Source organism: Camellia sinensis, chromosome 6 (genome assembly GCF_055761805.1).
Source record: "Camellia sinensis isolate YWXY chromosome 6, ASM5576180v1, whole genome shotgun sequence".
Taxonomy (NCBI): Eukaryota; Viridiplantae; Streptophyta; class Magnoliopsida; order Ericales; family Theaceae; genus Camellia; species Camellia sinensis.
Window position 1 is genome coordinate 165,807,482 of NC_138966.1, and position 25,175 is coordinate 165,832,656.

Sequence of the window (25,175 nt, forward strand, 5' to 3'; positions counted from 1 at the left end):
ATCAAAATGTGCGTTTTAAGCCCACTTTGCGGAGTGGCAAAATCATGTTGTTTTCTAAGCCCACTTGAGGGTGACAAATCCACGTCTTAGCCTAATTGTGAGTAGCACTTCCAAACCATTTTCGAGAAACAAACATGAGATGTTTTGTTTCAATTCTTGCGATTGAGTCTATACTTCGTGTTGTGCACATCACATAGTAAGCTAGCTAATAAACCGGAATAAGAACACACGTGTTTTCAAAAACAACATATCTTGTTAGTAGAGGTTGATCCTTTGATCGGGCGAGCGGGGGTGCTCATTTCATGACCTTCCCCCCCTCGTACCCAAGTTCCCGAGCTGAGGCCACTTTGGTGATGACGGACACGTGGCCTTAGGCACGAGTCAGGGTTTCCTAAATTTCCCAAAACAAAATATTTAGGTGGCGACTCTAAAATCTGGCAAAGCAGTCCATGTTTGGCACTTCTTGATCAAAACCGATTTTCCAAAACGATTTGCCGGATTTGGATTCTTTGGTGATTTATCAGTCTTACATTGTACTTTGTGAGATTAGATTCAGAACCGTGACAAGAGTTCGAACTGTAGTAGCTAGAACCATAATCCGCGCCCTCGCGTGTGGAGCGGAGTTTCGGGCAGTTTACAGAGCCCTCTAGCTGTCCATTTTTTAAGATATTTATCACCTTTTGAGCTCAAATTCTATAAAAACGAGGTCTAGCCTCTGTTTTGGACGTTGACAAAAATCCTAGAAAGCTTATATACACCTTGGAAGCGCTTTCTTCCTCCTTCTTCCATAGCAAGCAACCTTTGAGTTGACCTACCTCCTTTATGTCATCTCCATACACCATACACAACCTTGTCTCACCATCTTAGAGCCATAGTTGATCTTTGAGAAGCCTAATTCAAGCTTAAGGGTGTGTTGATACTTAGTTTGGATCACAAATAAAAAGCTTACTCCCTTGAGAGGTATAAGCTTGCTATCTTCTCTACTGCTTTCATTTCTTTCCTTTGTTACCTAGTTCTTATTGTTTTGTGTTGTTTTGATCCTATTTTAAGTGTTGGAGTTTGGTTTGAAGAGTTATCAAAAGGATAGAGAGAGTATACACTCTTTCTACACGTTTACCTCTAGCTCAAACCTTAACTCTTACACTCTTTTTCTTTGATATCTACACTGATTTTTAGAGTTAAAAAAGGGATAAAAATCATGCTTTGAGGTTTCAAAAATGGAGGAATTAACCATCCCTCCTTGTTCTTGCTTACTAGCCTTGATTATTCTCTTTGTTGTTTAGTTTTTTAGGCTCTTTTTATGCATTTTTAGCCACTATTTTCATCTATTTGGGGCTGTTTTAGGGCTGTCCTAGCCTTTTAAATTGGTTCATGTTTTTTTTAGTTTAGTTGTTGTCTCATGAATTGGCATACATAATTTGTTGCATGTTGTTCCAAGTATTCCTTTACTTACTCTTCATGTTAAGAGTCTCACTCTAACAAATCATCTGACCATTTTAGCCACTATTTTCACTCGTTTCATTGAGGTCTTTTGTGACAAGTACTTTTCCCAATGCTTCAGGAATCGGAAAGTGTCAGAATTTCAAAAACTCAACCAAGGCAGGATGTCAGTGGCCGAATATGAGGCCAAGTTTACAGAATTAGCTCGTTTTTCCCCACACATGGTGGACACGGTTTATAAGAAAGCTTGAAAGTTTGAAGGAGGACTGGATCTAGATGTGTTTGGTTAGGTAGGTGTTTTGAAGCTACCCACATATGTGGATGTACTTGATAGAACCCTCATGGCTGAAACCAACTTAGCCGCAAAAAAACAGACTAACGCTCCGACAACGGAATGAAGGGGTAAGAGATCAGGGTCTAATTTTAAAAGGGGTCGGTCATTCTCAAAGAAACAAAATACGAGATCTTACAGTAGCTCAAGCCAAAGTAGTGGATCTACACTGACTTGCCCAGGATGTGGTAGGAAACAGAAAGGGGTTTGTTATCGAGCATCGGGTGCCTATTTCAGGTGTGGTAAAACTGGCCACTTGATAAGAGATTGTCCTATCAGGCTCCAAAATACCAACCATCCAGCAACAAGTTTAGCCGGATCCAGTTTTGCATCAAGAATGAATATAAAAGCTGACACCGTGAAGGAAACCTTAAGGCATGGTCGAGTATTTGCACTTGTTCCTGGTGATGTGCAGAACACCGAATCCGTGGTGCCAGGTATAATCTCTATCTGTGCTCAGAATACTTATGTGTTGATCGACTCTGGTTCCTCACATTCATTTGTATCACATGTTTTTTCTCAAAAGTTAACTAGACCATTAGAACCTAAGAGTTGTGTTGTCTATGTCCACCTCATCTGGAGGTTCCATGACATGTGCTTATGTATATCCAGCATGTGATATTATGATTGGTGATATGGCATTGTACATTGATTTGTTGCCTTTGAACATTGATCATTTTGATTGTATTCTGGGTATGGATTGGTTAACAAAATAATATGCCATCATTGATTGTGTGAGTAAATCTGTCGTGTTTGTTTTTGCTGGAAATGAGGTAGTTCCTCCGCCGTATTTGATTTCATTTATGAAAGCCAGGAAGTTGTTAAGAAAAGGGTGTTGGGGTCACTTATGTTGCATTTTGACTATGATTTCTAATAACTCTACAGTTGAGAACATCTCCGTAGTAAATAAATTTCTTGATGTATTTCCTGATGACCTACCTGGGGAGTTAATTGATAGAGAAATTGAATTCACCATGGATGTAGCAACCAAGACACAACCAATTTCTAAGACCCAGAATGTCAACTTATGAATTGAAAGAGTTGAAAGTTCAACTCCAAGAACTCTTAGACAAGAAATTCATCCATCCGAGCACCTCCTTTGGGAGCTCCAGTGTTGTTTGTCAAGAAGAAAGGCGGGTCTTTGAGGCTATGTATTGACTACCGTGAGTTGAACAAGGTAACTCTCAAGAAGAAATATCCATTGCGCCGAATAGACCACTTGTTTGACTAACTGTAGGGAGCACAAGCGTTCTCTGAGATAGACCTTAGGTCTGGGTATCACCAATTAAAAGTTAAGGCAGGAGATGTAGAGAAGACTGCATTGAGAACTAGATATGGGCACTATGAATTTTAGTAATGCCGTTTGGGGTGACTAATACACCTGCTGCCTTCATGGACCTTATAAACAGGGTGTTTAAATCATATCTGGATGAATTTGTTGTTGTGTTTATTGATGATATCTTCATTTACTCCAAAAGCAGGGAAGAGCATGAGAACCATTTGCGAACTACTTTCTAGATTTTGAGAGAAGAGAAGTTGTTTGCAAATTTGTCCAAATGTGAATTCTAGCATAATAGTGTAGCATTTTTGGGACATGTAATCAACAGGGACGGTATCTCTGTTGACCCTGATAAAATTGAAGCCATTGTGGACTAGTCAAGACCAACTAATGTGTCAGAAGTTAAAAGTTTTTTGGGACTTGCAGGTTACTACAGAAGATTTGTGAAAGATTTCTCGAAACTTGCTATGCCATTGACACAGTTGATGTAGAAAAATATACCGTTTCACTGGAACGATCAATGGGAGTCAGCCTTCCAAGGATTGAAAACTAGACTGGTAACGGCACCAATTCTGACTTTGCCAAACGGAACGGATGGATTTCAGATTTACAGTGATGCTTCCTATAAAGGCTTGGGGTGTGTCTTAATGCAAAATGGAAAGATAATTGCTAATGCCTCTCGGCAACTTTGACCCCACGAAAAGAATTATCTAACCCATGACCTTGAACTCGCCGTTGTGGTTTTTGCTTTGAAGATTTGGCATCATTATTTGTATGGTGTGACTTGTAAAGTGTACACAGACCATTAAAGCCTCAAATATTTCTTCACCCAAAAAGAATTGAACATGAGACAGAGGAGATGGCTTGAATTGATTAAGGATTATGATTTGCAAATTTTATACCATCCAGGGAAAACTAATAAACTAGCGGATGCCTTAAGCCGAAAATCTATTCGAAATTTCTCTTGTTTGCTCACCAGTCAAAGAGAGTTATTATATGACTTTGAAAAGAAGGAGATTGAAATTGTATTGCGTGAATAGGGCGGGATCTTGGATGCCATCTCTTCTCAACCTACAATCATTGAAGAGATTAGAGAGAAACGACTGCAAGATGAATTCTTGAAAAATATTGTGGATGACATAGACTCAAAACCGAAGCTAGGATTTGTGCTGGAGAACAATGTGATGAAATTCCATAATAGACTTTGTCTTCCTGATTGTTCGGATTTGAGAAAACATGCCATGACTGAAGCCCACATCTCTAAATTTTCTATGCATCCGGGAAATACAAAGATGTACCATGATTTGAAACAAAATTTCTGGTGGCTGGGAATGAAGAAAAGCGTTGCTGATTTTGTGGCTCGATGCTTATATTGCCAACAAGTTAAAGCTGAACATCAACAACGTGCCGGATTGTTATAGTCGCTTCGAATATCAGAATGGAAATGGAAACATATCACGATGGACTTCATTGCGAGATTACCTCGCTCTCCTCAAGGTATGGACTCTATCTGGGTAATTGTTGATCGTTTGACTAAATTAGCACATTTCTTACCTGTCAAATCTTTGTATAATGCGGATAAGTTGGCTAACTTGTATGTTAATGAGATTGTGAAATTACATGGTGTGCCAGTATCTATTGTATCTGACAGAGATCCTAAGTTTACTTCAAGATTCTGGCAGAGTCTACAGCAAGCTCTGGGGACTAACTTGAGACTAAACAGTGCTTATCACCCACAGACAGATGGCCAATCTGAATGGACCATTCAAACATTGGAAGACTTGTTACGAATGTGTGCCCTAGATTTCCAAGGCAATTGGGAAACCTACAGACCATTGGCCGAATTTGTGTATAACAATAGTTACCATTCGAGTATCGGCATGGCTCCTTATGCAGCTTTATATGGTAGAAAGTGTCAATCTCCAATTTGCTCGGCTGAGGTAGGTGATAGACTATTGTTGGGACCAGAACTTGTGCAAGAAACAACTGAGAAAGTGAAACTGATTCAACAACGTATGAAAACTGCACAGAGCCGTCAAAAGGGTTATGCAGATGTCTAGAGAAGGGATAGGGAATACGAAGTCAATGACCACGTATTTATAAAAGTAACTCCAATGAAGTGTCAGATGCGATTTGAGGTGAAAGAAAAGCTAGCACTAAGATACGTTGGCCTATATGAAGTTTTAGAGAAAATCAACTCAGTAACATACTGAATAGCCTTACCTCCGGTGATGAAAAATATGCACAACATTTTTCATGTTTCCATGCTTCGGGATTACTTACGAGATCCGCTCTATGTGATTCAGCCGACACATGTGCTTCTAAAAGATGATTATACATATGATGAGAGGCCAATTCAGATTGTGAATCATAGAATTAATAGATTGAGGAACAAATAAATACCATTGGTAAAAGTTGATTGGCAGAACCACTGAGGGACTTATGCAACATGGGAGATGGAAGAAGACATGATGAAAAGATACCCTAACTTGTTTTCGTTGGATCTGGTATTCTTCCGAAATGAAGGTTATTCGAGTTTGGAGGACCAAACTCTTGAAGGAGGGAAAGACTGTAACAAACCTGACACATGAATAATGTATAATCCATGATTAAACATGCCTAACAAGCAATCAGGATGAAATCTTGAGTTAATTACATGTGCATTGCATTATTTGAGTTTCTATCTGTCCCTCGTAGGAATATCTGTTTCGTTTTGTGAATTGAAGGCCTTATTAGCATCCGATCGCGAAATTGATTTGGTATATTATTTGGAATTTTTAGAACTTTCTGATTGGTTTAATTGAAATTTGATTCGGAGCGAATTAAATTAAATTAATTAATGCTCATTTGCTTAGTTTAATTAATTACCACTCACCAAGCCTATATAAGGCTCTTATATGAGACACCACTCATCTTTTCTCCTCCTTAATCACACCTTTGAGCCCACACTTATACAACAAACGTAAGAGAGGGAGAAAAATGAGAATATTGAGCTTAACTAAGGGATTTGCTAGGAATGAGAAGAATTGAACATAGAGATTCAAGAATTAAGTCTTTAGCTCTTATCTTAGGACGTCTAGGTCACACACCATGAACTATTGATCCATTGGTTGCTATCAAAGTTATCTCTGCAATAATTTGTGAGTAATAACTCTGTAAAGTTATGTTTGACTTTAATTATTTTCTTATGCTATGAAATGATCAGTTTTATGAACTGCTATATTTTATATGAACGAATGATTGTCCAAGTTTCTGAAATGTATTCGTGGCATCCTTAACATCATACGATATGCGTCCCTTCATGGGTCATCGGAATGCCTTTATGGCCATCCCTTTATAGGTCATCGGAAATGTCTCTATGCACATGAGTCATCAGAATGCCTTTATGGTCGTCCCTTCATGGGTCATCGGAAGGCTTTTATGGGCATCTCTGTATGGGTCATCGGAAACGTCTCTGTGCACATGAGTCATCGGAATACCTTATGGCTATCTTTTTATGGGTCATCGGAATGTTTTCACGGTCGTCCCTTCATGGGTCATCGGATTTGTTACCACTAATGGATGTGCCACGTACTATAATATGTAGTGTACGAACTTTGAATACAAATGTGACTGCGTATATGATTCTACTTCTGCTTTGTCATCTAATCATGTACAAGACTTTGTTTCTGTATGGACATCGTTCATTAAAATCTTTACTCTGTTATTATTCACTAGATCTCCGCTCACTATTTATATTATGTATGTAGGTGGGCAAGCGTGTGACCAGGCCTAAGTTGTTGCCTGGAGAGTTTGGGTCAACTAGCCACCGTGCCTTCCATGGAGGTTTCCTTTCGAGATCCGATCAAGTTTTTGAGAAACAAGTCTTTGGGTCTTTTGTACTTTCTGATGTTTATGTTTTATCTGAACATGTCTTGGGAATTCTATATATGTGGCTTTGGTGACGTACGACTACTGTATTTATATAATGCCACTGTTACGTATCAAAGTTTTAAACTTATGTTCCATGTATGTCTGCACAGCTTTATGGACTTTGTATATTTCTATATTTGCTTCCGCAGCCCCTTATTATATGATATTCAGGTCATAGGCCTTTGGTAATCCCTGGATCACTAGCCGGTTACAACCCTAAACCTACAAGGGCGGGTTTGGGTTGTGACACTTTCTTCGGCACTCTCGCTCGAGCGACCAAAAGTTAGCTCGAGCGTAAAATGCATGCTCCCAGAAGTTTATAATTTTGCAAACCGCTAGAGCGACAAGAGTTGCGCTCGAGCGAAGACCTCAGTCTCACGCTCGAGCAACCATCGAGTGTGCATAGAACGGAAGTTGCTCGAGTGAAAAAATCAAGCAACCAGTACTTTTTCAGAGTTCACAGACCGCTCAAGCGACCGAAGTTGCGCTCGAGCGACCACTCACATTTTTGAGCCTCCACTCGAGCAAAGGAAGTTGCGCTCGAGCGAAGACCTTATTTAGCAAATTTTGTTAAGTGGTTCGAAGTGCATTTTGGTTCCACGTTGCATTTTAGGCATTCCCAGGCCATGGTTAGGACATAATAATGAGGATAAGAAGTAGAAACACACCAAGATAAGAAAGAATTAAAGTTATTGATTCTCGGTGTGTAATTCAGTACGTATTCATTCTGTATCTATGTAGGTCACGCACCGCAAGTTAGTTGATTTGCCTGTTCTATTTGTTTCCTTTGGAGCCATCTGTGAGTAATAACTTTGTAAAGCTATATTCACATTCAAATATTTTCCTATATGATATGAAAAGAAATGATTTTCTTTCTGAAATGCTATGTTCTGTATCAATGAATGATTGTCCATATATTGAAAAGTATTCGTGGCATCCTGTAGACACCCCATTTTTTACCGACCTCAAGACTTTGACGTCATTGTTTGTGCGCTCGATGATTGTGCATGTCTGTGCTCGTTTTGAGTGCCCGAAGGTCTCGGCTGAGTGCTCTGTCTTTGGACCTCTAAACTCTCTATGTTTTGGCCTTATTTTTGGGCCAAATCTTGGTGCCCCTTTCTTGGGGGGGGGGGGGAGAGAGAAGGCCCTGTCGGCCACTTTTGGCTATTGTCGGCCACTTTTCTCCCTCATAGGCCACTTGATGTGGCCGCTTGGCTAGGGGAGGTGGCCGGGCCATTTTTCTTGTTTTTTAGATATTTTATGTGCCAACTGTGCTAGTTGTTGATCACTGAAAGCAGCCTCCATACACATGTACAGAGGAATGTAAGCAAGCTTTTGCTTGGTTTTCTATATAAGGGGAGGTTCCTCCCCTATTTTTGGGGTTCAGAATTTTTGTGAGCAAAAATTTCCTCCCTCTCTCTCTAGAATTCTCTATATATATATTTTATGCTTGAGAGTGCTTGAAAGTGGGAATTCGTTACACATTTGAAAAGAGACTCTTGATCAAACACCCCTATCTTGGAGCTGGGATTCCTTAAGGCTTGTTTGGAGCTCCTAAAGCTGTTCTTGGCTCAGAGAAGTGCTTGTTTTGCTACAGTGCTTCAAGGGTAAGAACTTGTCCCTTTAAGCTTTGTTTTGGTTTATTGCTTGACCACCTTTGCATGCTATTTTGAGGCTGGTTTTAACCTCTAAAAAACTCTATTTTTAAGGTTTTAAAATAGTGGTTTAGGCCTTGTTTGGTTAGGGAGTGGTTTCCTCCTTTTGCTCTTTGACTTGTAAAGCTTTTTGAGCCTTCTTTCAAAGCTTTTGAAACCCCCTTTTCTTGGCCTTTTAAACACTAAATTCGAAAGAAATTTCAGTGGTAGAAAGTTGGTTTTGAGGACCAAAATAGGAGGGGATGGTCCCCTCTCCTCATATCTTGTTTGCATGTGTAAATGGCCTAGTATTTGAGCATGCTTTTTTATCTTTTTGTAGCCTAGTTCAAGCATGTTTTTGGCCTTATTTTAACATGTTATAACTCTGTTTTTGGCTGGTTGAAGTACCTCTTGTTTGCTTCTTACGCTTGTAGTGTAATTTTGCTCACTAGCCTATCATGCCTAATAAGTTAGCCTATCATTCTACCATGTGTTAGCTCAACTCCAGCACATTTTTGCTACAAATTTATCATGCGTTAGCTCTATTTTGGGTGGTCTTGGTCATATGTGCTTTGCTTTGTATAGCTATAGTGTAACTAGGCTTGAGTTTTAGGGCCTCTAGCATCAAGTGCATGAGATGATTGCATGTTGTAGCATCATTTTGCATGTGATTTCAGTCTATATACCTCTATCACACTCTCATATATTCCACTCTTTCATTGCTTTTGAGAGTTGTGCCTTATGCCTTGTTTGCAAGCTTAACATGTGAGCATGTTTTCTAGCTTTTGTGCTTCCATTTCAAGCATGTTTTGGCCATTGTTTTAACATGTTTTTAGCTCTATCCAAAGCTGGTTTGGTTGTTTGAGGTTGATATTGCATGCCTCTAGTGTAGTGTGCTTCACTAGTTGTAATGCTTTTGGCTTTAAACATGTTGTACATGAGTTGTTTGCATGTTGTCGCAGTATGTTTCATGCCATTTCAGCACTACAATTCTGCGATCTCCCTCTATTCTTCATTTTTCAATTTTCTTTGAGAGTGGTCTTGAGCCTCTTGTTGGCTTGAGTGTGAATTTGAGGTGTTCATGCCTAATGACTTTAACTCTCTCTTGAGGGCTCCTCCTAGCCAACAGCGTGGAACCTCTTTCATGCTCAAAACACTTGAGGCTTAGGCCATCTTTCCAATTAGAAGACAATCGCAATTGGACTTAATCGGTTAATGAACTAATCGGTAATGTAAAATGAGTAAATAAAATTGAATCAAGTAAAACATGACAAGATAAGCATGTTGTTTGCATTGCATGTGTTTGGATCGGACGTTAATCCAAACACAAGAAATGTGGGATGTTTCATACTCAAAGTGATGAAATGTGTCACATTTCTTCGTCGTTGTCACCCTTGATCATGCATGATAGGGTGGTGGCAATTTGAGTCTTATGTGTGCATTCATTAAGCTTGTACAAGCTTGGTTCTTTGGCCATCATGCATGAAATGCTTCATTGATGGCTTAAGAGCTAAGTGCCACACTCCTTTGAGCTTGAGAAATGGTGAGGAGAATGGCAGTACATATATTTCCTGCAAAATACCTTGCTTTGCCTCTGTTGTTCTCTGTTGTAGCAAAAACAGAAGTTTGGAAAATAGGGTGGCCGACCGGCCACTTGTAGTAGCCAACCGACCAGTGTGGGTGGCCGACCGGCCAGTTTTGGTGGCCGACAGCCACTTCCTATGGCCGACCTGCTAGAAAAGAATTTTTGGTGCAAAAATGATCCTGTTTTGAAGAGAAAGCAGTCTGGAATTTTGGTTCAAGGTTCAAAGATCACGGCAAGTGTAAACAGAGATAACCGGTGGCAAGGCGATGGATTTTCGGGAGAAATCCATCCGAGCATGCATCTCTCCCTCGCCCGCGAGGCCGCTTTATCGCTTTATTAGTTAGTTGTAGCTAATTGATATATGTGTTGTGATTAGTTAGTTTAATCCATTTTGTAATACTTTAGCTAGCTTAGAATGGTTAGTTAATTTACTTCGATTTGGTTTGTAATAGTTAATTAGGTAGAATAGTTAATTAGTTGGTTTGTAATAATTAGCTTAGCTTAGAGTAGCCTAGCTTATTCATTCGGACCCTCCTTTGAGAGGGCACAATGTTGTAATGAGGGTGCGCGTGTGTGTGCATGTCTTCCAACCCCACTTCTTTTCTCCCTTTTATTTAACAACTTTCGATGCTTAGTTTAGGGCATGTTTCAATTAGCATACCTTATTATATATAACTCATATCTCTAAAATAAACTTAAATCTCAATATAATAACATATTTTTTATATTATATGACAGTCCTTAGGATATTTTTTGCTGGGTGTTTTGGCTCTCACTTGCTTGGTATGTGCTGTTAGAATGTGTCTCTACAGGGAATACATGTTTCAGTTGCAAGTCCGGGTATCAGTTTGAGGGTATCAGAGTTTGAGGCAAAAATTTGGGGGCAGAAATCAACGATGGAGTACAGGTTGTCCAGCTTATGATTGCAACTGTGTGTTGTCTTTGTCTAAGCCGAGATGCTGTGTGTTTGCTGATTGTTGTTTTCTTTTTTTGCTTTATTTTTCTTTTTGCAAGGTAGGTTTTACATCATTGGTTCCGACGAGGCAGTTTCCCCCCGAGAACTCTTGACCAGAGTTAGGAGGATTCATCGATCTGAGGATCTTGTTGGTGGACAACCAGTGTTTGCTTCTCTACCCCTGGTTACAAGACGGAGGACAGTTAGGCATAGAGCACCGGTTTCACAGTCACCAGTTCAGCGGTCACCATCTGCTTCACCTGTGCGCAGTCGAGTTCAGTTTTCTGCTTCCACCTCAGAAACAGAGTATACTCCAGTTCTAATAGATCAACACCCCTCAGTCAGTATGGAGGAAATGGTGCGTCAGTTCCAATAGTCCATTGAGGCTATACAGCGGGATGTTGCCCACCAAGCTGAGGTTACCGCTTGCCAAATAGAGGTTGTAGCCCAGTAAGCCGAACTGATTTCCAGGCTTCAAAAGCAACAATAATCACCACAAGCAGTAGCTTCTACTTCACACCCACCCTTACCTAGGCTTTCAATACCCAGGGAGACGGCTAATGTCTAGGAGAATACGGACATTCCAGCAGGGCCAGTCCCGCCTCTGACTTCCAAAGCACCAGCCTACCCAACGAAACCCCCATTTGAGTTTGAGGTCGACCCCACTGCTTTGAAAGTAAGTAAGCTTGAGAAGCTGTTCAAACCAGCTCAGGGAGTCAACTCGATCTCGGATATAGAGGATGGCTACACCGATGCAGCGGTCACCTTGCCGGACAGACTTAAAATGCCTCATATAGGCCGTTTTGATGGCTCGGGCGATCCTATGGTATATTTGAGGCTGTTTTCAAATATACTGTGGCCGATGGGCCTCACTAGACTCCAGAAATTATCCCTTTTTGGCCGAACCCTGTTGGGTATTGCTGCTATCTAGTACGCCAAATTGGAGGATTCCGTGAAGAGGAGTTGGGAAGAGATGGTCGAGGCCTTCATTGCCCAATATTCTTACAACACTCAGATCGAGGTCACAACTCGTGATCTCGAGGCAACTAGGCAAGAGCCGAAGGAGGGCTTCTCTGACTTCGTTTCTTGGTGGAGGGCCAACGCCTCCATGATGACAACTAAGCCAGCTAAGAAACAACAGATAAGGATGGTCGTCCGGAATCTGCAGCCGAAGCTGATGCAGAGAATGATTGTCATCGGAATGGTCACCATTGCGCCAAAAACAGCCACACCCTTTATCGGCATATCTGGAGCCACCCTACAACCTGTAAAGTACCCACCCTGGGGCCAGAAGACTTTTACTCCTTTTTATATGTCTTTGTCTGCGGCCCTGTGGGTCTAGATTAGAAAAGGGCATCTAAAGCCCCTGGAACCACGCCCATTTCCAAATTCCCTCCTTCCTACACGCAACCCAACCAAGTATTGTGCCTTCCATCAGCAGCATGGGCATGATACTGACCAATGCTTATGAGATTCAGGATATCATTGATAATAAAGTGATAGTGCCTCCTGAGAAGCCAAATGTCACTACAAAGCCACTCTCACCACATAACTAACCCCCTCCTACACCAAGGCAAGTAAACCTGATCCAAACAGTGGCCGTCCCATACGACCCCAGCATATACATCACTCCCTCCCACCTGCCTAAGCCGGCGTTGTTCATCCCAAAAAGCACAGACTTGTGCATGACGAGCACGTCAATATCCCAACCTAAACCCATGGTGGTGGCTATGACAGAAGAGGGAATGCCTGAGGGCTCTGCAAGCTTAATCGAGGAAGCATACAACCCTTGCCACTTCATTGCGCCAACTGATTAGGCCAAGCTGAGAGTGGAATTGCCGATAAGGATTGAGGTAAATGTAGTTTGAGAGGACGGGTCGAGCCAGGGACTGGATGATTTGGCTGAGCTTGAGGAGGATATCGCGAATCTGCAGTTCATTGATGAACAAGATTCGAGGGATGTGAGCGTCAACTGGTTTGACCTGAATGGATCAACAGATAATGTAGGGTGGCTTAATAATGAGCCGGATATTGACGAGGGGTCTTAGCCGAAATAGGGATAGTAAGAAACAGGAACATCTGCATTGGCTAGAACGGTCGACAACAAAGAAAAGTTACCGGAGAGCACCGGTATGAAGAATTTTTCTCGGGAATTCGGCAGTTTGTTTACAGATGATATAGAACTGGAGGCTGTGCTGAAACGGTTCGAACATGAGAGGATAAAGACTGATCAGAGGGCAAGAAAAGCCAAAGGTCCTGCGGGGATAGAATGTGTTGTGAACACGGAAACGAATGCAACGGACCCAGGCAGTTGTTTGTCGGTTGCCGAGGGAATGTGGTGGGAAGACGATGATTTGTGTCTCGCCCACACTGATGAAGATTGGGGACAGAACCAGCCAGATGATACATGGTACACAGAGGAGGTCGATCATATGACACGGAGTGGGCAGTATTTTAAGCCCCCACATCTGGACCAACCGGAAGTGTCGGGGAAAGACAAGGAGGCAGAGAAGCAGAAAGATAAACTGATAGAAGAGGAAGCTGTACTGAAATAGCTTAAGAAGATCCAAGCGGATATCTCCATCTGGGGATTGCTTATGGCCTTGCGGGTTCATAGACAAGCCGTCCTTTCAGCAATGGACAAGGCCAAGCTCCCCATTGAGACCACACCGGAGCGGTTAGTGGGGCTGGTCTTCCCGAGTGCTGCTTCACCGACCTTGACATTCATAGATAAAGAATTACTGCCTGAGGGCTCTAAATATAACAACCCGTTATGCATCTTTGTGGAGTGTAAGGAGAAGTGGATACCAGTTGTCTTGGTTGATACGGTATCTACAATTAATGTGTGTCCCTCACGTATGGCCTATGCTATCGGTTTGAAGTAGGCAGATTTCGTACTAACAGCCCAGGTGATTCAGGCTTATGACAACACTAGTCGGGAAGTGATAGGTACAGTGCGGATCAAAACTTAAGTTGGCCCAAGGCAACAGGACATTGAGTTTCACGTTCTGGATGTCCCAGCCACCTTCAATTTACTCCTTGGATGGTCATGGCTGCACCAAGTGAGAGCTGTCTCTTCCACGTTACATCAGATACTGAAGTACCCAAATGGGAAGGGGGTAACAATTGTTTTTGGGACCTCTTCCATCCATCCGCCGCCGGAGGTAACTACACCGATCTTGGAAATTATACATGGTGAGGAGGATGTCTTCTTGTCAGGATTCACCTTGGCCGAGGCCCGGGTAGTGCAAGAAATTCTTGCTATTGATGAGGGGCTGTATGTCAGTGCGCAATCCGTCTGCCTCATGAATAAGCTTCAACATGTGCTCAGAATGGGATTGGGAAGAAGCAGCCGGAAGGGCGTCGCTGCGTTGGCCGAAGTGTCGCACAGCCCTTACACCTTTGGTGTAGGTTACACACCTACCAAAGAGGATTGGGCAAGGAAGAGAAAGGAAATGGCCTGAAGAGCCAAGGCTAAGCAAGCCGGAAAGCACTATGAGCCGGTGCACAGACCTATTCAAGGAACCTTGAACGGACACTTTGTCCAGGAGGGGAAAGATTTCCCATTTTGTGGCTTTCCGGAGCCATGGCTGAATTCAGAGAAGCGGCGTTTGCCCGGCTTCGAGATCTTTTTCGACCTGTAGCTGCCAGGGGATGAAGTTGTAGAAGAGTAAACTGACCTACCAGCTAAGGCTGTACAATGTACCAAGGATGGGTCCGATGGCACAAAACTTGAACTGGGGGAGGCACTGGCTTGTCTCCTCTCAGATCCTCAGATCACACTAGAACGCTCGGGGGAAAACTTTTTTGTTTCCACGATTGGGGATCAAATGACTGTGGGCCCTTCTTTCGGCATTCTGAACGCATCTATCGCACCCTCCCTCATTTGGCAATACGAGGGGGGCTTTTTGTCTAGCAGTTTCGGGTCAGGTAGTGAACCAGAATCTGATTCCACAGAGTCTGTGGAGTCGAAATCCTATTATAGTTCTTCTGAGTCAAAGTCCGGTATTCCTGAGGTTGATAACCCGGATACCGTTGTTTTGTCTCGGTCGTCTTTTTCTTTTTCTTTCGAGTCTGTTGTAACCGAAGAATCTGACGAACTGGAAGTTGTTAATTAGAATGGTACCATTGTGGTTTCTGAGTACTTTTCTGTGCCGCTTGTTTATTGCATTAATCAGGACTTTCAAAACTTTGATGAAAACAACGAGGAAGAAATTCGTCCGGTTTTAAAGCATTTAATTGAACAAGATGAGGAGAGGTTTGTAAAGCCTTTGGTTGATGAAATCACTTCAATTAACGTTGGTACTAAGAAGGATCCACTTCTGGTCCAGATCGGGTCCACGTTGTCTTCTGAGGAATTCGAGCGCTTAGTCGCTTTATTAAAAGATTTCAAAGATATTTTCGCATGGACCTATAAAGACATGCCTAGAATCGATCCTGAGATTGTACAGCACCAGATCCCTCTTGATCCTGAGGCTCGACCCATTAAGTAGAAGCTACGGAGAATACGCCCCGGATTGGGCTCTGAAAATCAAGGAAGAGGTCACCAAGCAGATTGATGCAGGGTTCCTATTAGTATCTGAGTATCCTACTTGGTTGGCCAATATTGTTCTGGTGCCAAAGAAAGATGGCAGAATTCGGGTGTGTGTGGACTTTAGAGATCTGAACAAAGCTAGTCCGAAGGACGACTTTCCTCTACCGCACATCGACGAATTGGTGGACTTCACCGCAAGGCATGTGATGCTCTCCTTCCTGTTAGTTTAGGGCATGTTTCAATACCTCTTTGAATACGTGTATCAAATTGTTGCATTCATATGCCATCTTAGATAGCCGAGCCTATTTAGTAGCATATTGCATGTGTTGCATTAGGCATCTTAACGTAGTTAGGATCATACATATTTCTAACTAGCTTTTGCTTTGGCTCGGAGTACATTGTAAGTTTTACGCTTTAGCATACTTGCATGAGTGTGAGTGTTGCCTTGTTTTGTATGCTTGCCATGAGGCTATTTGCTTATATGATAAACTACATGAGTGCCTGTGGGTGAAGGCTTTGTTGCTTGAATTGGACAATTCGATAAATGTGAGTTTTAAGTCCACTTTGCGAAGTGGCAAAATCATGTTTTTAAGCCCACTTAAGGGTGGAAAATCCGCGCTTTAGCCCACTTGCAAGTGGCATTTTCAAACCATTTTCGAAAACAAACATGAGTCGATTTGTTCCAAGTCATGCGAATTAGTCTATACTTGCTTGTGTGTGCATCACATAGTAAAGTTAGCTAATAACCAGCTAAGAACACATGAGGCTTATAAAACAACGTATCATGCTTAGCACAGGCCGATCTTTTGACCGGACGAGTGGGGTTCCTCATTTCAGGACCTTACCCTCTTGTACCCAAGCTCCCGATCTGATGCAACTTTGGTGATGACGGACACGTGGCCTTTGGCACGAATCCGAGTTTCCTAAATTTCCCAAAAACAAAATATCTAGGTGGCGACTCTGTAATTTGGCAAAGCATTCCAATTTTGGCATTATTTGATTCAAAATCTAATTTTCTAAAATGATTTGCTGGATTGGACCCTTTGGTGTTTATCAGTCTCACATTACACTTTGTGAGATTAGATTCAGAACCGTGACAGGAGTCCGAACTGTAATGGACCAATTCGCGCTATCTCCGAAAGGGGTGGTGCAAAGAAAGTCGAGTCTACAGTTTCTAGCGACTCTGCTGGGGATTTAAAGAATTTGACTCGAACTCATGATATGTTGTTTTATTTACACTTATGTGTTTCTTTGCATTTGCATGTGCATTGGTGCCCCTAAGTCACAATGTTTGCCATCTGCTATTCCTGAGTGGTTTGCCGGAGGCTTGTTTGGAAAAGCATGCCATAAGGCTGACCGGTTACGGGCTTTGCCACATTGGGAACACAAACCTCGCATCTGGACTACCGCTGTACCGTTTTATCCTTCTTTCACTTCTCGGTGTTAGGAGCAAGAGGTATATTTGGTAGTCTTGCTGAGGCACCCTTTTTGACCATTTGACCTAGTTGCATATCGGGAACCGTAGAGACCATTCCAAACTAGGACAGGTTGCTCACCCGAATGTAAGATTGTTTGAAACTACATGCGTGCGTAGTGAAACCCTAGCTCCGGACGAAATTAGGACAGGGAAACCCTACCCCACTATAGGGGTGTTTTGGCTCTCACTTGCTTGGTATGTGCTGTTAGAATATGACTCTACAGGGAATACATGTATCAGTTGCAAGTCCTGGTATCAGTTTGAGGGTATCAGAGTTTGAGGCAAAAATTTGGGGGCAGAAATCAACGATGGAGTACAGGTTGTCCAGCTTATGATTGCAACTGTGTGTTGTCTTTGTCTAAGCCGAGATGCTGTGCGTTTGCTGATTGTTGTTTTCTTTTTTTGCTTTATTTTTCTTTTTGCAAGGTAGGTTTTACATCATTGGTTCCGACGAGGCAGTTTCCCCTCGAGAACTCTGGACCAGAGTTAGGAGGATTCATCGATCTGAGGATCTTGTTGGTGGACAACCAGTGTTTGCTTCTCTACCCCTGGTTACAAGACAGAGGACAGTTAGGCATAGAGCACCGGTTTAACAGTCACCAGTTCAGCGGCCACTATCTGCTTCACCTGTGCGCAGTCGAGTTCAGTTTTCTGCTTCCACCTCAGAAACAGAGTATACTCCAGTTCTAATAGATCAACACCCCTCAGTCAGTATGGAGGAAATGGTGCGTCAGCTCCAATTGTCCATTGAGGCTATACAGCGGGATGTTGCCCACCAAGCTGAGGTTACCGCTTGCCAAATAGAGGTTGTAGCCCAGTAAGCCGAACTGATTTCCAGGCTTCAAAAGCAACAATAATCACCACAAGCAGTAGCTTCTACTTCACACCCACCCTTACCTAGGGTTTCAATACCTAGGGAGACGGCTAATGTCTAGGAGAATACGGACATTCCAGCAGGGCCAGTCCCGCCTCTGACTTCCAAAGCACCAGCCTACCCAACGAAACCCCCATTTGAGTTTGAGGTCGACCCCACTGCTTTGAAAGTAAGTAAGCTTGAGAAGTTGTTCAAACGAGCTCAGGGAGTCAACTCGATCTCGGATATAGAGGATGGCTACACCGATGCAGCGGTCACCTTGCCGGACAGACTTAAAATGCCTCATATAGGCCGTTTTGATGGCTCGGGCGATCCTATGGTATATTTGAGGCTGTTTTCAAATATACTGTGGCCGATGGGCCTCACTAGACTCCAGAAATTATCCCTTTTTGGCCGAACCCTGTCGGGTATTGCTGCTATCTGGTACGCCAAATTGGAGGATTCCGTGAAGAGGAGTTAGGAAGAGATGGTCGAGGCCTTCATTGCCCAATATTCTTACAACACTCAGATCGAGGTCACAACTCGTGATCTCGAGGCAGCTAGGCAAGAGCCGAAGGAGGGCTTCTCTGACTTCGTTTCTTGGTGGAGGGCCAAGGCCTCCATGATGACAACTAAGCCAGCTAAGAAACAACAGATAAGGATGGTCGTCCGGAATCTGCAGCCGAAGCTGATGCAGAGAATGATTGTCATCGGAATGGTCACCATTGCGCCAAAAACAGCCACACCCTTTATCGGCACATCTGGAGCCACCCTACAACCTGTAAAGTACCCACCCTGGGGCCAGAAGACTTTTACTCCTTTTTATATGTCTTTGTCTGCGGCCCTGTGGGTCTAGATTAGAAAAGGGCATCTAAAGCCCCTGGAACCACGCCCATTTCCAAATTCCCTCCTTCCTACACGCAACCCAACCAAGTATTGTGCCTTCCATCAGCAGCATGGGCATGATACTGACCAATGCTTATGAGATTCAGGATATCATTGATAATAAAGTGATAGTGCCTCCTGAGAAGCCAAATGTCACTACAAAGCCACTCTCACCACATAACTAACCCCCTCCTACACCAAGGCAAGTAAACCTGATCCAAACAGTGGCCGTCCCATACGACCCCAGCATATACATCACTCCCTCCCACCTGCCTAAGCCGGCGTTGTTCATCCCAAAAAGCACAGACTTGTGCATGACGAGCACGTCAATATCCCAACCTAAACCCATGGTGGTGGCTATGACAGAAGAGGGAATGCCTGAGGGCTCTGCAAGCTTAATCGAGGAAGCATACAACCCTTGCCACTTCATTGCGCCAACTGATTAGGCCAAGCTGAGAGTGGAATTGCCGATAAGGATTGAGGTAAATGTAGTTTGAGAGGACGGGTCGAGCCAGGGACTAGATGATTTGGCTGAGCTTGAGGAGGATATCGCGAATCTGCAGTTCATTGATGAACAAGATTCGAGGGATGTGAGCGTCAACTGGTTTGACCTGAATGGATCAACAGATAATGTAGGGTGGCTTAATAATGAGCCGGATATTGACGAGGGGTCTTAGCCGAAATAGGGATAGTAAGAAACAGGAACATCTGCATTGGCTAGAACGGTCGACAACAAAGAAAAGTTACCGGAGAGCACCGGTATGAAGAATTTTTCTCGGGAATTCGGCAGTTTGTTTACAGATGATATAGAACCGGAGGCTGTGCTGAAACGGTTCGAACATGAGAGGATAAAGACTGATCAGAGGGCAAGAAAAGCCAAAGGTCCTGCGGGGATAGAATGTGTTGTGAACACGGAAACGAATGCAACGGACCCAGGCAGTTGTTTGTCGGTTGCCGAGGGAATGTGGTGGGAAGACGATGATTTGTGTCTCGCCCACACTGATGAAGATTGGGGACAGAACCAGCCAGATGATACATGGTACACAGAGGAGGTCGATCATATGACACGGAGTGGGCAGTATTTTAAGCCCCCACATCTGGACCAACCGGAAGTGTCGGGGAAAGACAAGGAGGCAGAGAAGCAGAAAGATAAACTGATAGAAGAGGAAGCTGTACTGAAATAGCTTAAGAAGATCCAAGCGGATATCTCCATCTAGGGATTGCTTATGGCCTTTCGGGTTCATAGACAAGCCGTCCTTTCAGCAATGGACAAGGCCAAGCTCCCCATTGAGACCACACCTGAGCGGTTAGTGGGGCTGGTCTTCCCGAGTGCTGCTTCACCGACCTTGACATTCATAGATAAAGAATTACTGCCTGAGGGCTCTAAATATAACAACCCATTATGCATCTTTGTGGAGTGTAAGGAGAAGTGGATACCAGTTGTCTTGGTTGATACGGTATCTACAATTAATGTGTGTCCCTCACGTATGGCCTATGCTATCGGTTTGAAGTAGGCAGATTTCGTACTAACAGCCCAGGTGATTCAGGCTTATGACAACACTAGTCGGGAAGTGATAGGTACAGTGCGGATCAAAACTTAAGTTGGCCCAAGGCAACAGGACATTGAGTTTCACGTTCTGGATGTCCCAGCCACCTTCAATTTACTCCTTGGATGGTCATGGCTGCACCAAGTGAGAGCTGTCTCTTCCACGTTACATCAGATACTGAAGTACCCAAATGGGAAGGGGGTAACAATTGTTTTTGGGACCTCTTCCATCCATCCGCCGCCGGAGGTAACTACACCGATCTTGGAAATTATACATGGTGAGGAGGATGTCTTCTTGTCAGGATTCACCTTGGCCGAGGCCCGGGTAGTGCAAGAAATTCTTGCTATTGATGAGGGGCTGTATGTCAGTGCGCAATCCGTCTGCCTCATGAATAAGCTTCAACATGTGCTCAGAATGGGATTGGGAAGAAGCAGCCGGAAGGGCGTCGCTGCGTTGGCCGAAGTGTCGCACAGCCCTTACACCTTTGGTGTAGGTTACACACCTACCAAAGAGGATTGGGCAAGGAAGAGAAAGGAAATGGCCTGAAGAGCCAAGGCTAAGCAAGCCGGGAAGCACTATGAGCTGGTGCACAGACCTATTCAAGGAACCTTGAACGGACACTTTGTCCAGGAGGGGAAAGATTTCCCATTTTGTGGCTTTCCGGAGCCATGGCTGAATTCAGAGAAGCGGCGTTTGCCCGGCTTCGAGATCTTTTTCGACCTGTAGCTGCCAGGGGATGAAGTTGTAGAAGAGTAAACTGACCTACCAGCTAAGGCTGTACAATGTACCAAGGATGGGTCCGATGGCACAAAACTTGAACTGGGGGAGGCACTGGCTTGTCTCCTCTCAGATCCTCAGATCACACTAGAACGCTCGGGGGAAAACTTTTTTGTTTCCACGATTGGGGATCAAATGACTGTGGGCCCTTCTTTCGGCATTCTGAACGCATCTATCGCACCCTCCCTCATTTGGCAATATGAGGGGGGCTTTTTGTCTAGCAGTTTCGGGTCAGGTAGTGAACCAGAATCTGATTCCACAGAGTCTGTGGAGTCGAAATCCTATTATAGTTCTTCTGAGTCAAAGTCCGGTATTCCTGAGGTTGATAACCCGGATACCGTTGTTTTGTCTCGGTCGTCTTTTTCTTTTTCTTTCGAGTCTGTTGTAACCGAAGAATCTGACGAACTGGAAGTTGTTAATTAGAATGGTACCATTGTGGTTTCTGAGTACTTTTCTGTGCCGCTTGTTTATTGCATTAATCAGGACTTTCAAAACTTTGATGAAAACAATGAGGAAGAAATTCGTCCGGTTTTAAATCATTTAATTGAACAAGATGAGGAGAGGTTTGTAAAGCCTTTGGTTGATGAAATCACTTCAATTAACGTTGGTACTGAGAAGGATCCATTTCTGGTCCAGATCGGGTCCACGTTGTCTTCTGAGGAATTCGAGCGCTTCGTCGCTTTATTAAAAGATTTCAAAGATATTTTCGCATGGACCTATAAAGACATGCCTAGAATCGATCCTGAGATTGTACAGCACCAGATCCCTCTTGACCCTGAGGCTCGACCCATTAAGTAGAAGCTACGGAGAATACGCCCCAGATTGGGCTCTGAAAATCAAGGAAGAGGTCACCAAGCAGATTGATGCAGGGTTCCTATTAGTATCTGAGTATCCTACTTGGTTGGCCAATATTGTTCTGGTGCCAAAGAAAGATGGCAGAATTCGGGTGTGTGTGGACTTTAGAGATCTGAACAAAGCTAGTCCGAAGGACGACTTTCCTCTACCGCACATCGACGAATTGGTGGACTTCACCGCAAGGCATGTGATGCTCTCCTTCATGGATGGATTTTCCCGGTACAACCAGATCTTGATGGTACTCGAGGATAAGGAGAAGACTGCCTTCACCAGGCTGTGGGGAACCTACTACTACAGGGTGATGCCGTTTGGTTTGAAAAATGCTGGGGCTACTTATCAACGGGCTACAACTACGATCTTCCACGATATGATCCACAAAGAGGTTGAGGTGTACGTAGACGACATGATTGTCAAGTCCAAGGACAGAGAGGGCCACTACACCGCCTTGAAGAAATTTTTGCAACGGATCAGAGAGTATCGGTTGCGACTGAATCCTTAGAAATGTATGTCTGGTATTGCAGCAGGGAAAATTCTAGGGTTTTTTTATTACGCAAAGGGGCATTGAGGTCGATCCTTCCAAGATTAAGGCTATCTTAGAAATGCCATCACCAAGGACTGAAAATGAGGTGCGAGGCTTTCTGGGTAAAGTGCAATTCATAAGATGGTTTATCGCAAAATTGACCTTGACTTGTGAACCACTATTTGGTCTCCTAAAGAAAGGAAAAAGATTTCAATGGGATGACCGATGCCTAGTTGCTTTTGAGCAGATCAAGTAGTATCTACCGAACCCACCCGTGTTGTCACCGCTAGAGCATTGATTTTGTATCTATCAGTAACTGACACGACAATGGGCTGCATGCTTGCACAGGAATCTGAGGATAGAGTGGAGAATGCCATATATTACCTGAGCAAGAAAATGCTGGAATATGAGACCCGTTACACTCTGCTGGAGAAGGGTTGTTTGACCTTGGTATGGGCTACCAGGAAGTTGAGGCACTACCTGTTAGCTCACTCTGTAATTCTGGTTTCGAGATTAGATCCCATCAAATATCTCTTCGAGAAACCAGCGCTTACGGGTAGGCTAGCCCGTTATTTGCTTCTTCTCTCCAAATTTGATTTGAAGTACATGACTTGCAAGTCTGTAAAAGGGAGAGCGGTAGCGAAGTTCCTAGCCGATCACCCAGTAGATGGAGATGAAGCAGTGGAGTATCTGTTCCCAAATGAGGCCATTCTACAAGTTGAAGAAGAAATTTGGACTATGTACTTTGACGGAGTGTCTGTAGACATCCCATTTTTAATCGACCTTAAGGCTCAGACGTCATCGATTGAACGCTCAGTGATTATGCATGTTTGAGCTCGTTTCGAGTTTCTGGAGTTTTCTGCTGAATGCCTTGCCTCCGGGCCTCTGAACTCTTTGTGCTTTGGCTCGGTTTGTGAATCGAATCTTGTTTTCTCTTCCCTGGAGGGAGTGAGAGGTCTTCTAGACCATCCTTTTGTGGTCGTGGACCACTTTCCCACTTCGAGATTAGTTTTCGATTTTTGGAGCCTTCGGCCGTGCGCCTTATCTCAGGACCGCTTAACGTTCTCTGTTTGGCTTGGTTTTTGAACCATGCCTTGTTGCCTCTGCCTACAGGGACACTATGGTATGGGAGACCACTTTTGTGGTCATAGACCACTTTTGGTGCTCGTAGACTAGTTTTCGGGTCTCTCAGCTGCACGCCTTGCCTCCCGATCTCTCGTCTTGCTTTCTTTTTGGTTTGTTTTTGGTACAAACCTTGTTTTCCTTATTTAGAAGGTGGTACAAGGGTGGGAGACCAGGTCTTCCCCTTGGAGACCACTTTTCCTCTTGCCAGCCAGTTTTCTAGTGAGGTAGCTGGTTTTCTTGGTCTTTAGGCCACCTTTTCTGGTTGGCCACCACTCCATTGCCCTGCTTTCATGTTGCAGACCTTCTCCCACCATGGCCGACCACTTTCTCCCTTGGCCGACCACTTTCACTGGTCGGCCGACCAGTGTAAGTAGCTGGCCGAAGTGGTCGGCTGCTTTCCAGCTTATTCCTGGAGATATTTTCTTGCCAACTGTGCCAACTGGAAGGCACAGAAGCCATCCTCCATACACGTGTATGGATGGATGGCTTTGAACCTTAAGCTTGCTCAACAAGCTTAGTTTTTGGTTCTCTATAAGAGAGAACCTCCCCCCTCATGCCTTAGGTTCAGAAATTTTCCTTGAGAGTTATAGATACACACTTGTCTCTATATTTCCTTGTTTACTCTTGTTTTGTTCCTTAAAGTGTAGTTTTATCATACTATTGTACACAAACACACACTCAAACACCATACTATTGTTGCTGAGGCTCTTTGAGGTTGGTTTTGGAGTTCTTGGACTAGTTTGAGCTTAGGAAAGTTGCTGGAGTTGTAGCTTTGAAGTGGTTCTACAAGGGTGAGTCAACTAGCCCTTAAACCCTTCTTTTTGCTTAAGATTTTAGCCCTATTTGCATGGTGTTTTAGGTTTAACTTCCTACTATAAAAGTTTTGTTTTTCAGTCCTTGTGATGTTTGTTTAAGGTCACTTTTGTATTTGGGGTGGTCTCCCCTCTCTTAGGCCTTGTTTGGCCTTGTTCTTGTGCCTTCTTTTTAAGCTATTGGGACCACCTTGTTTTGGCCTTCTCACCACTGAAACTCAGAGGAATTTTAGTGGTGAAAATGATGTTTTGAGGTCCCAAATGGGAGACGGTCATCCCCTCTCCTTGTGTTTGGAATGCTTTCTTTGAATGCCTCATGTTTGAGCATGTTTGTTAAGCTTATGTTGGTCATATCTTAGCATGTATTTAGAGTTATTTCAGTATGGTGTATTACTGTTTTGGTTTGGTTTTGTCATCTCATGCATGCCTTATACACTTGTAGTGTAAATCTCACAAACTAGTCTTGTATGCTTCATGAAGTAGCATGTCATTCTAGCTTGTTTTGAGTCCATCTCAGCATGTTCTTGGTGTTGTTTTGCCATGTCATACCTCTATTAAGGTTTGGTTTGGTTGGCCCTTGCATGCTCCTTGCACTTGTAGTGCAATTCCATTAACTAGCCTAATGTGTATCATGCTTTAACATGTCATTCTAGC

The 25,175-nt window shown here is 43.5% G+C and overlaps 1 protein-coding gene across 1 annotated transcript; it reads left to right on the top strand.

The window, feature by feature from the left end:
- The first annotated feature begins 2,108 nt into the window (after nt 1-2,108).
- On the top strand, nt 2,109-4,471 carry LOC145793782 (uncharacterized). The gene is made up of 3 exons (XM_082876653.1): nt 2,109-2,208; nt 2,657-2,790; nt 4,091-4,471. Exons 1-3 carry the CDS (start codon nt 2,109-2,111, stop codon nt 4,469-4,471), a joined length of 615 nt encoding a protein of 204 aa, XP_082732779.1.
- Nucleotides 4,472-25,175: the final 20,704 nt, after the last annotated feature.

Excerpts from the sequence above, each read along its gene's own strand:
- LOC145793782 (XM_082876653.1), top strand. The coding sequence starts at position 2,109 with ATGAATATAAAAGCTGACACCGTGAAGGAAACCTTAAGGCATGGTCGA. Across the intron at positions 2,209-2,656 it reads CACCGAATCCGTGGTGCCAG|TTGAGAACATCTCCGTAGTA; the intron begins GTATAATCTCTA and ends ATAACTCTACAG. Across the intron at positions 2,791-4,090 it reads CAATTTCTAAGACCCAGAAT|GGCGGGATCTTGGATGCCAT; the intron begins GTCAACTTATGA and ends TTGCGTGAATAG.